Source organism: Microtus ochrogaster (genome assembly GCF_000317375.1).
Source record: "Microtus ochrogaster isolate Prairie Vole_2 chromosome 6 unlocalized genomic scaffold, MicOch1.0 chr6_random_2, whole genome shotgun sequence".
NCBI lineage: Eukaryota > Metazoa > Chordata > Mammalia > Rodentia > Cricetidae > Microtus > Microtus ochrogaster.
Window position 1 is genome coordinate 5,046,782 of NW_004949095.1, and position 13,054 is coordinate 5,059,835.

General features: G+C 38.4%; 1 protein-coding gene across 3 annotated transcripts in view; it reads right to left on the reverse strand.

Moving 5' to 3' along the window:
* The window catches only part of Tor1aip1 (torsin 1A interacting protein 1), a 30,851-nt gene that overhangs the window by 6,677 nt on the left and 11,120 nt on the right, over nucleotides 1-13,054 (reverse strand). For all 3 annotated transcript variants that reach the window (XM_005363897.3, XM_005363898.3, XM_013352524.2), the window contains 5 exons: nucleotides 10,467-10,505; nucleotides 9,496-9,576; nucleotides 7,798-7,848; nucleotides 3,666-3,707; nucleotides 2,981-3,034 (listed from right to left, as the gene is read on the reverse strand). In XM_005363897.3, coding sequence (XP_005363954.1) covers nucleotides 2,981-3,034; nucleotides 3,666-3,707; nucleotides 7,798-7,848; nucleotides 9,496-9,576; nucleotides 10,467-10,505 — 267 coding nt within the window. The remainder of the gene's footprint in view (nucleotides 1-2,980; nucleotides 3,035-3,665; nucleotides 3,708-7,797; nucleotides 7,849-9,495; nucleotides 9,577-10,466; nucleotides 10,506-13,054) is intronic.

Genomic DNA, 13,054 nt, shown 5'->3' on the forward strand with positions numbered 1-13,054 from the left:
GAGACCAGCCTGGTCTACAGAGCTACTTCCAGGACAGGCTCCAAAGCCACAGAGAAACCCTGTCTCGAAAAACCAAAAAAAAAAAAAAAAGCTGTTACAAAATCACCGTATGTTCTTTTCACCGTTAGAAATATTTTCTTCTTCTTCTTCTTCATTGTTTTATCCTAACAAAACTTTGTTAGAGGACTAATAATCTTCCTTTGCCCATTGGTCTAGGTATGCAGACCAGGCTGTCATCAGCAGCCACCTTCAGCACCCTGATTAAAGGCGTGTACCACTATGTTCAGCTTGATGCATGTGTATTTCTTGCATGCATTTTCCTACAAAACTCTCCAAGTTCAATACAATACCCAGATATGGTAGTTATAAACACTTAAATCATAGCAAATATACTAATTTAAATGAAGTAGGAATGTAAACATAAAATTCTAAAAATAAACTACAAATCTGATGAAAAAATGCTAAGTCAGTCAGTCATGGTGACTTTTTACTCCAGTACTTGGGAGGCAAAAGCATGTGGATCTGAGTTGCAGGCCGACCTGCTCCATGTATCCAGTTTCAGGCCACACAGGGCTATACACAAAAAACAAAAAAGCAGCAGCAGCACTACTTTATCTGTTTCAAATAGTTGTTCAACATAACTTTTTCCTTTTGAAATGAGCAATGCCATAGAGAAAATAAAGCTTAAAAGGGATTAGAGAGGTAACACTGGGGTTAAGATAGCATGTACTGCTCTTCCAGAGGACTAGAGTTAAAATCCCACATCAGGTGGCTGGCTCATAACCACCTAAAACTCCAGCTCCAAGGGATCTGTGGCCTTCTTCTAACCTCTGGAGGTAATGTACTCATGCATACAAACAAAGCCACACATACATTTAAAAAACTTCTAGAGCTGAAGTGATGATTCAGCTGTTAGGAATACTTGGTACTTTTGAAGAGGACCTGGGTTCGGTTCCTAAGACCCACTGCCAATAACTCCAGTGATGTTGGATTCCCCTCTGTATGCTATGAATATGTTTTATTACCATTGATTAATAAAGAAGCTGCTTTGGCCTATGGCAGGGCAGAAAAAAGTCAGGCAAGGAATCTAAACAGAGAAATATAGAGAGAGTAGGTGGAGTCAAGGAGAGGCCCTGTAGCTGCTGAAGGAGGAAGATGCCAGATACTTACTGGTAGGCCAGTCTTGTGTGATACATAGATTAATAGAAATGGGTTGATTTAAGATATAAAACTAGCTAGAAATATGCATGAACTACTGGTCAAACAGTGTTGGAATTAATATAGTTTCTGTGTGTTTATCCGGATCTGGGTGGCCAGGAAATGAACTAGCAGCCTCCATTCCGCTTACACTCCAGTGTAACCCAAGCTCTCTTCTGGCTCATACGGATAAGTAGGCATACACATACACACAAAATAATTAAAAACAATTTTTAAAATGTTTCCTGGAGCCAATGTGCACAGATTTCTTTTCTTTGCTATTTATTTCCTAGAATACAATACTAAGAAATAATACGAGAAACTGAATTTTTTGTGGAATACAGACGAAATATTACTGCATTTTTACTTTCAAGAGTTGTTTCTTAGGATTTACATTTTCGATCGGGTGTGGTGACACATTCCTTTAATCCTAGGAGGCAGAGGCAGGTGGATCTCTCTAAGTTCAAGGTCAGCCTAGTCTATAGAGTGAGGTCCAGGACTGAACTCAAATTTGCTGTCTCTCAAATTTGAAAGAAATCAAGATTTTCATTTTTTATTCTGGTTACACATAATTCTAATAAGATGAATAATTAGTATTTGGTTTCCCAAGTATACAGTATAAAGGCAATAAAGGACAAATAATAAGAGGAAATGTCTTCTATTATCAGATATATGCAATATTAAAAACTAACAGACAAAAATAAGGCAAGAGAAAAGGGCATTTCATTTTTAGGCAGCTAAATAATTCACTTTAAGTGTGGAATACAGCTTACTAGTGAGATAAAGTGAATTGGAACCATTAGAGATTATCTTGACCAGTTAGTGCCAGCCAGTCTACGAGCAAATGGTAAATAGTAGGGATCTTTATATAATCGAAACAAACAGGACAAGAGGGGCTGTGGTTAGATGGAAAAGGGGGGACAGAATCTTTGTATGAGGGCACATGCCTATAATCCTAATACTTGAGTAGCAGAGGTGGAGGTCCAGGCAATTTGGGCTGCATAGTGAAACGCTGTCTCAACCCACCAAAAACAGACGGTGTGATATGGGAAGGCAGAGGAGATAAGCATCACTTAAGGCAGAAAACTGAACAGACATTTTTATACAACCACTACAGGCATAGTCAGTACATTTTTTTGTTTTGTTTTTGGCCATAGGGTTTTGCTCTAAAGCCCAGACTGACCATGACATCTTCGTCTTCTGCCCCAGCGTCCCAAATGCTGGGATTACAAGGTTGGTTACACCTGGCTCCATTTACTTTGTTGTTATTCAACTAGGGACTGAGCTAGTGCTTTACACATGCTAGCCAGTACTCATCACTGAGCTGCATCTCCAGCACTAATGTGGACGGACTTCCACAGAAACAATGGCAGACTGAGCTCAAGTATGGTTATCTCATCATATCAATTTACAGCTATGCCTTATATCAGTGACATTTATTCTTCCCTAAACATGATCATGAAAATACTGTGAAGTTCAGCCTTTATGACATGAAATAATGAGCAGAGAAGGTTTCAGTAGTGTTTATCTACATGGAATCCACTAAAACACACACACCTTTAGTTATTAGAAGAGTACAACTTCATTTCATGTACAAACTGCTACTGCTGAAGCCGGGATCTTGTGAGGCCTGACAGTACCACCCATTAGTTTACTGAAGCCACTTTCTATCCTGCACTGGCACTGCAGAAGACAAGGAGTTATAGCATAGCTGACCTTTATTTCTTATCTGAAGAATGTTAGAGATCCAACAAAGCACAGCAGAAGAGAGGTATCTACTTACATGGCTGTTGAGTCCTCATTCTTATGACTTGAGGGTTTCTTTGATATTCTGAGCCTGAAGCAAACACATACAACACACATCATTTCATATACTTTCTAAGTTTATACCATGATTCAACATTATATAATAAATCTAACAGAAGGGAGAGTAGGGAGGAAAACATCAAAAGTAAAAGATAATTTATAGTGTACAGTGAAGACAAAAGCCTTCCCATAACAAAAAAATAATCACTCACTAGACAGAACTATGTTGTAGTCTTTCCTCTCTAAGACTGAGTTCGAAACTATTGGATTCTAATTACATTTAAGAAGAAAAGTTGGGCATCTACCCTGTAAGTAAAACATTGAGGCTAAAGCTGCCCTGAGTAGTGTTACATCATAGAGTAATTACTACAGTCAGTACTACTGTGTGCTAGATTTAAAAAGCTGAGGTGAGATGATTTAAAATCATACCAGAACTTTATTGCTCATTTATTTGGTTTCTTGAGATAGGGTTTCTTTGTGTACCTCAGGCTGTCCTAGAACTTGCTCTGTAGGCCAGACTAGCCTTGAACTTAGAGATTCACCTGCCTCTGGTGGGATTAAAGGCATGTGTCACCATGCCTGGCCATGTAAGAACTTTTTATTGGTTGAATAAGGCAGGAACAGGGCCAACTGAAATAGAGAACAGATTATCAACTACTTACTCAGCACTGACGGCTGATTCTCATGAGCTGTGAAGTCCTGACCTAAAACAGAATAGGAATAAGATCAGAGAATACTGGGAAACAAAGACAAGATGTTAAATAGACATTTCACTTATCTACCAGGAGTGCTATAAAGAAACCAAATCCAACTCTTTGACCAGCAAATACAATAAATACAGTTGTGAGCTGTCCATTGTGGTGCTGGGGACTGAAATCTGTTCTCTACAAGAGTAACAAGCACACTCCGGGGGTGGTGGCACACACCTTCAATCCCAGCACTTGGGAGGCAGAGGCTGGCAGATCTCTGTGAGTTCGAGGCCAACCTGGTCTACAAGAGTTAATTCCAGGACAGTTAGTGCTGTTATACAGAGAAACCCTGTCTCAAAAAAAAACCAGTAAGATAAAATAAAAATAAAATAAAATAAAATAAAAAGGTAAGAAAATCAAAGCTCTATGCTGGGCGGTGTTGGCACATGCCTTTAATCCCAGCACTCGGGAGGCAGAGGCAGAGGCAGGCGAATCTCTGTGAGTTCGAGGCCAGCCTGGTCTACAAGAGCTAGTTCCAAGATAGCTAGGACTATTACACAGAGAAACCCTGTCTCAAAAAACAAAACAAACCAAAAGATAAAAAACAAACAAACAAAAAAAGAGTAACAAGCACATTTAACCACTGAGTCATCTTTCCCATCTTATTTTCCCCCTCTCTAAACTTAAACGTACTTACAACAGGGCAATGACAACACACCAGCTCTAGGATCATTACTATGAAAATAACTGCTACGGCTGAAGACACAGCTCAGTGCAGAGCACTTGCTTAGTGTGTGTGACATTTTCATTCCCAACACAGAAAGGAAAAAGAAAAGTCAATCTATCAACTAATGAGGCTGTGGTGGTCTGAATGAGATGTCCCCAATAAGTCCTGGGGTGGCATTTAATACCTACTCCCAGCTGGTGGCCTGGTTAGAGAGGCTTAGGAGGTATGGCTTTGTTGGAGGTGTGCCACTGGGGGCAGGTTTTGAGGGTTCAAAAAACTGTGTGACATTTTGTGTGTGCTCTCATGGCCTTCTGCCTGCTGCCATTTCTTCACTCAGTCGTCATGGATTTTTAAATCTTTGGGCCCGTAAGCCTCGAATACACCCTTCCTTTTAGAACAGTAGTTCTCAATGGAGGGTTACCACTCCCAGAGGGGTCCCATATCAGATATCTTGCGTATCAGATATTTACATTACGATTCGTAACAGGAGCAGAAATCTAGTTATGAAGTAGCAAGGAAAACAATTTTATGGTTGGGGGGTCACTACAACATGAGGAACTGTATTAAAGAGTCATAGCATTAGGAAGGTTGAGAACCACTGCTCTACAAGTTGTCTTGGTCATGGGCGTCTTTTTTTTTTTTTTTGAGATGGGTTTCTCTGTGTAGCCCTGGCTGTCCGTCCTGGAACTCACTCTGTAGACCAGGATGGCCTCGAACTCAGAGAGTTCTGCCTCTGCCTCCCAACTGCTGGGATTAAAGGCGTGCGCCACCACCACCCAGCTAAACTTTACTTTTTCTGAACACAAATGCAATATATACTTGGACTGGCTCGTTTTATGTCGACTTGACACAAGCAAAGGGAACCCCAGCTGAGAAAATGCCTCCATAAGAACAGGTTGTAGAAAAGACTACGGGGCATTTTTTTAATTAGCGATTTCTAGGCAGAAGGCCCAGCCTATTATAGCAGCATTTCTGGGTCTTGTAAGAAAGGTTGAACAAGTCATGAGTGATGTAGATATGAATAATTTGCATTGATATGGATTTTGCTTTAGTGATTTAAATTTAAGGTCAATTTTATTACATATATGTATATTTCTGATCTTGATTAAGGTATTGTGATTGTGTAGTTCATTTAAAAATGTAATGTATATAGGTTGTTAATGGATAATCAAGCTTGTAGTCATGTTAGTTAGATTTTCTAGATGTGCATAGATATATTTCAGACAGGCATTCTTCATATCTTTCAAAGACTACAGAATATGGCATTTTAAATGTTTTAATAACTTAGGGCATGACAATGAGTCACGTCTGCTCCTGACAGCACCAACTACTTCAAGAGGAAGATGGGCATCGAAGAGGATCCTTATGGAGTTTGATAACCATTTGGGCAAGAAACTGCTCTTGCCTGGACTGTTGCATAAACTGGACACAAAGAATCCACAGAGAGAGGACTACTGAACTTGCCTAAAGGTGAGATGATCTTTTGGGGTTCCTGATTCATGAAAGAGTCTGCGAGACATTCTGCAGGACACAGCAGATAGTGACTGAACTGCCTTTGAGATTTCCTGCTTCATAAAAATGTCTCTGGATACTATGGGCCTGAAGGCCAAAGATGGATGCCCCAGCGGTACAAAAAAACTTTGGGTGACTGTCCAGGTAGTGAGATGTCTCTGTCACTTCTAGAGTTTTGGAAGTTTCTTACTTCTTGTTTACTTAGGTAATATTATATCCTTCTGGAGTCTTTGATGGAGTTAAAGAATAGGTAGATATTGTTTTCCTTAATTATGATAAAAGATAAAGTAGATATAAATACTATAACTGTAATTCTTGCTTGATAACTGTTTTGTTATATGTAATTTTACTATGTTAAAGTTAAAGCCTTTCTTTTTTGTTTAAACAGAAAAAGTGGAAATGATGGAGGAAATGATCATCTTCTATTGTTATTTTCATTGGTTAATTAATAAACTGCTTGGCCTGATAGGGCAGAAAATTAGGTGGGTGGAGTAAACAGAACAGAATGCTGGGAAGAAGGGAAGTGAGGGCAGATGCAATGGAGCCAGCTGCCAGGTCAGACATGCTAAATCTTCCCCGGTAAGACACCACCTCGTGGTGCTACACAGATTATTAGAAATGGGTTAAGCAAGATATGAGAGTTAGCCAAAAAGAGGCTAGATATAATGGGCCAGACAGTGTTTATATAAATACAGTTTGTGTGTTGTTATTTCGGGGCATGAGCTGGCCAGGCGGCCGGGAGCTAAATGGCAGGAAGTGGGCCACCGCTCCTTCTACACATGAGGAGCAAGCTAGTGAGGAACACTCCTCCACAGCTTCTGTATCAGTAACTGCCTCCAGGTTCCTGACCTGCTTGAGTTCCTGGATTCTTCCCTCAATGGGCTGTGACTCTGGATATGTAAGCCAAAGTTGCTCTTGGTTGTAATATTTCTTCACTGCAACAGTATCCCTAACTAGAAAAGCCTATTTAAAAAAAAAATATTGAACCACCAATACCGCTGGGTTTGATAGTACATGCCTTTAATCCTAGCATTTGAGAGGCAGAAGCAGGCGGATCTGTGAGTTCGAGGCTAGCCTGCTCTACAGAGTAAGTTCCAGGACAGTCAAAGATACACAGAGAAATCCTGTTTTGAACCCACACCCCCCAAAAAGAAAAAGAAAACCTTAAAAAGTTAAAGTGGGTATGTGTATTGTGAAAATAAAGGGCACATATACACCTTTTCACTCTTTCATCAAACACTAAGAAGTATACTTAGAAAAATGTGCTTAAGGCCATATCTAATAATACAGCTTAAGTGGACAGATTTTCATCTTATTGATAGGTTAAAAAAAAATGGCAACTTAGTGTTTTCAAAAAGGAACTGCAGAAGGGAAAAAATGTTCTTGACTATGCACAAGAATATCATGAGTTGATTGATAACCTGAGTACTGGAATTTGATTTAAAAATAGAAAAAGAAAAAAATACTATTATTTGCTTAACCTAAGAAACATATTCATTACAGATTATCTGCAATAGAAAACAATGATAATTAAGAAAACTGTTGAGGTGGGGCATAGCAAAGCGATACAATGCTTGCCTAAAAAGTATTAAAAACCTGGTTCTACCCTTAGCACCTCTAGAAGAATCAAAAGCAAATGTCACTAAGAAACACTGTTACCTGAATCTTAAAATATTACTTCCAATATTTTATCTACCATCTCAACAACAAATATGAAAAATTTCAAAGGTGTATAAGACTCACACTACTCTATCAGTGAACAAACTAAAATCAATCAATGTTATAACGTAAGCAGATACACAACAAAGCACAGAAAACCTAGAGTTTGTATTCCCAGGGGGAGACTTACACACTTGGACTACTCACTCTGTGATAAACAAGGTTGTTCTTGATGACTGTATGATCTGGTGGCTTCATCTAAAAAAACATAAAGTATTTGATGCATCAGTTTATAGGAGAACAGAATATTCAATCAAAAGAGTGAATCAGATAAACTATAGAAACTAGCCTGGAGCACATAACTGCTTTGAAGGACTGTTGGCAGGGAGTAAAGATCAAGCACAAGTGGAGACGTACAAGACCCGCAAAGACTGGGCCATCAACGTCCCATCTCAGAAGGACCTGACAAGGCAGTTAACAGTTGCTGGGAAAGGAAATCATGTTCCTCAGTGCTGTAACCACTGGTAAGCAACCCTTGCCCAAACAAATAACTTCTCATCCACCGTTGCTCATGCTAGCAACCCGAATAAATGTAGTGGGGCACTTAGACAAAAAAGGTAGGAAGGGGACTTGTTGGGAAAAGCAGTTTAACAGGAGGCAGAGGGAGATAAGGAGGATAATGAGGGGAATATGATTAAAGAACATTACATATGTGTGAAAGAAAAATGTTAAATGTTTTAATAATATGAGGGATGGGAGAGGGAAGAACAAACTGTAAAGATGTTTAAGTGTGAAAATATCAAAAAAAAAAAAAGAAACCCATTACTTTGGATGCTAGCATATAAAAACAAAATAGTAAAAACGATGATAGAACCTGGGCACTGTGGTGTATCTCTTTAATGTCAGCAATACTGAGGATATGGGTAGGTTTGAGGCAGGAGGATCGATAATTTAAGGACAGCCTGTGTTATACAGCCCCTGCTATTTATTAAAGTAAAAACAAACCTCCCTAAAAAAAAAAAGAAAAAAAGAAAAAGAAAAAACAGGGGAAAAAAAAGCAAACAGAAAAAGGTGTGTACCACCACCACCCGACTTGATGAAGTATACTTAAAGGCAAGTTCACATGCACTATTACAGATTGCCATACTTAAACAACAAGGTCCCTGTGATGTCTAACATGGTTGAGAACCTGACCGAAAAAGACAAAGTAATTATCTAATACTAAAAGTTCCTAAAACTGACCAAAACTCCTGAGATTGTTGAATACCAATATGATCAATTTCTCAAAATTCAAAACAGGCAGTAGCTCTTGAGCATAAAAATATCTTTCCATAACTATTCAAGCAGGCTAAAAGTGCTCTGTTCAGCTATGTGTTACATGACACATCACTAACAACATGTATACAATGGAAGAGCAATTACAATGTACTAAAAGTACAACTTTAAAAAATGATTTTAGCTGGGTTTAATCCCAGCACTTGGGAGGCAGAGGCAGACAGATTTCTGTGAGTTCGAGACCAGTCTGGTCTACAAGAGCTACCTCCAGGACAGGCTCTATAAAAAAAAAAAAAAAAATACAGTGAAACCATGTCTCAAAAAACAAAACAAAACAAAAAAAAAATGATTTTTAATGTCGGGCGGTAGTGGTGTACGTCTGTAATCCCAGCACTCCAGAGTCAGAGGCAGACGGATCTCTATGAGTTCGAGGCCAGCCTCATCTACAAAGGGAGTTCCAGGACAGGCTCCAAAGTTACAGAGAAACCCTGTCTCAAAAAAAAAAAAAAAAAAAAAGAAAGAAACAAAAATGATTTTTAAAAAAATTCAAAGTCTTAAAAAATATTTAAAACTCTATTTTAACCAAAAGACAGTTCTGTGAGAAGAGTCACATGGAAAAAGCCTCATTACCGCTAGACTCAGCATAATTCCTGGATTTGACCCTGACAGTGACGTCACTGTAAGAGCTCTTGAGGACATCTTCAGTTTCTCCTAGAAGGAAGTAGACAATGCATTAGTATAGTCTTTATGCTAATGTTCAAAAGACTGCATTAAACACAGGTTAGCGTTAAAGCTTCTGAGTTTCCAGTATACATCTGCTGTCTGTTTAATGTATTTTCTGTGGGGAATAACAAAGTTCTAAATGAGCTACAGGTAAGCTTATGTATTTGATGTTCTTTTAGCACATAATTTTCTAAACAAATAATGTCTAAAAATTACACACCAAAGCTTTAATTCAGAGTCCAAAATGAATAGATGATCAAAAAATAATGGGAATTTTTTTGGCTTACAGGAAGAAATTATATAGTAAACTGGTTGTGTAATTTCAGACATGCTGGCCCATCAGTTTTTTTTTTCCCAATGGGTAACATACCTGCACTCAGAAACATTTCAATATCCAAACTACTAATTTCAAAATATATTGGCTTAAAAATGAACTAAATTAGATGGGTGGTGGTAGCACACGCCTCTTATCCTAGAATTTGGGAGGAACAGATGGGTGGATCTCTGTGAGTTCAAGGCCAGCCTGGTCTACAGGACAGCATGAACTGTCACACAGAGAAATCCTATTTTGAAAAAAAAAAAAAAAAACAAAATAAAAAAAAAAGAGATAAATTTATGCTTATATTTTTCATAAACTAGTCATAAAAATTTCAGAAAGTGATTGTTTTAATAACACAAAGACAAACATGCTAGAAGTGGAAAATATTAGCTTTCCTTAAAAGCCATGGAAAGGCTTTCCTTACTCATTCTATCCAAACTTATCCTGGTTTACCTTAGCAGTTCACTGGTGGGTTTGCTAGTTTGTTTAAATACCTATCAAAACTGCTTCCAATATAAAAAAATGACAATATATTACATGATAGTTAAAAAGAAATTACCTTCTTCAGAGAAATAGACCTGTTGGATATTGGCAGTTTCTAGAAGAGAAAGACATAAAGTATGTAACAACAGAAACTAAAGCTTAGGAATAAATAAGAGCATATAACTAAGGAAAAATCAATACAAAATATAAAACCTTTTTATTCTGTAAAGTGACTAAAAATCTATCATTTCCTTCTGACTGTTTCAGAAACAAATCTGATATAAAATCATATTATAAATAAATGCTTTTATTAAAATATTAATCATATGTGTTTGTGTCACATGTATGCAGAAACCAAGTGAGTTGATTCCCCTGGAGCTGGCATTTTTAAGCCACCTGACACAATGCTGGAAAGTGAACTCTGGTCTTCTGCAAAAGCAGTAATCGTTCTTAACAACTAAGCCATTTCTCTAGCATCAAATAAAGGGTATCCTTTCTTTTTTTTTTTTTTTTTGTGAGATAGGACCTTACTGTATAGTCTTGACTGGCCTAGAACTCACTATATAGTCCAGGCTAGCCTTGACCTCACCTGCCTCTGAAGTGTGAGGGTTTTAAGGTCTACTGGGAGAGCAAGCACTCAACTTCAGAGCCAATCTCTCTAGTCCCAGGGTTTTAGTTTTTGTTGTTTTTGCAATAGAATTTTAGATAGCCCAGATAACCTCAAATATGCTATGTAGCCAAGGTTGGCTTTGAACTTCTCATCCTACTACTTATATCTTGGATGCTGGTATTACAGGCGTATAGAACTACACCTAGCTAGAAATAAAGTATACTTTTTCCTTTTATAGGCCTGTTTGATGGGGAAAGGCTTGTTAACCAATAATCTTTAAGAGGTGGAACCTAGTTTAGGTGTGGCTTTCTGGGACCAGGAAATAAAACCTGTGCACCACCCAGGTGCGCTCTCTGCGTAGCTTCCCCTATGGTCAAACAGAGCCTGGATCTTCCGTTCCTGTGGTGTGAGTTTTCACCTTATAATAGATAAAATATTTGTCTATCTTTAAGCTAGCCCAGTTATTTCCATATCTAGATAACATTAACACCTGCTTGCACTATAAATATAACTGTGTGAAGAAAACATTAAATTGTACATTGACAAATATTCTAGGTTCCTACAGGTACCACAAGTTTACACATTTTAATTCTATTTGCCAGACTCCTCCTACTTCCTTCAAAAGCCTAACCAGCTGAAGGAACAAACACATCCTTTGTGAACTGGTGTAACAAAGAGGAAGTATGAAAAGAAAAGAAATCCCCTTTTTTAGGTCTGGTGTTGGCGCACACCTTTAATCCCAGCAGAATCTCTGTGAGTTCAAGGCCAGCCTGGTCTACAAGAGCTAGTTCCAGGACAGGCTCCAAAGCTACAGAGAAACCCTGTCTCGAAAAACCAAAAGAAAAAAAAAAAAAGAAAAAGAAAAAGAAATCCCCCTTTTTCAGTTCCAGTAGGGTAATGAACATTGCTGTTGTTCAGAAATCCAAACACATCAATCAAACCTAAGACTCAGGGTCTGCACATGCCCTATTATAAAAGATTTGTTATAAGTTGTTTTTTTTTCTCTTTGAGACAGTTTGTCTTTTTCAGTAAAGGAAGTTACACCCAAATATAAGCATAACTGGGTGAAAATACTGAACAACCCTGTAGAGGATTAGGATGACACGGACTTTAATGAAGCTAGGAGAACATCTCTTTTCAGCTTTTCTGGCCATCTGCTTTTTAAAAGGGCACAAGAGCATTCGGCATCACAACAGTCATTTTTGCCAGACCCAATAGGCTCCGCGAAAGTGTGAGTGTGCTAAGTACTGTAACAGCGATTCTGAAAATCCAAACCGCGCACATTAGTCACTGTTCCTTCTGTCTGTGTGGTCTAGTACAAAGCAGAGAACTCTACTGACACAGACCTTCTTCAACCTTGCCTCAAGTTCACAACTGACTCCTGCAATACTTCCTGTCAGTGTGGTTTATTTCAACACAGCTAAGGTTGACTTGTCTTTAAGTTTCTTTCTGCTTTTTACCTTGGAAATATGGGTCGGCCATAGCTGCAATTCTCCAATAAACTTTGTTTTAGAGTTGGTTTTCATGTTATTCATTTTAGGCCGACAGGTGAAAAGTATGATTTCAGAAAGTGATTCTAAACATTACATTATGAATTTGGAATTTTTTCACATAAATTTAGCTAGATTAGTATATTCAAAGTTCTACTGAAAATGGCAAGTATAAATCAGTGTCTAAAATGTATGTCAACAATTTTTGCTAGAAAACAGACAACCAACCCCTCAAAGAAACTTTCCAATAACATCACACTTCTCTCAGAGAGCTAAAAGCTGGCACAACACATGCTGTGGATGAGGTGCCCCATGATTGCTCCTCCATTTTTTTTTAAAGTAGTAAAATGCAAAGTTGCTGGATGTGGAGCTGCACAATTGTGATTTCAGCACTCAGCAGTGGCTAAGGCACAAGACTCACTGGTGAGAGTAAGCCAGCCTAGGCTGGACAGTGAGACTCTAGCTCAAAACTCCTCTCTCCCTCTCTCTCCTCTTTCCTCTTTCCTCTCTCTCCTCTCTCTCCTCTCTCTCCTCTCTCTCCTCTCTCTCTCTCTCTCTCTCTCT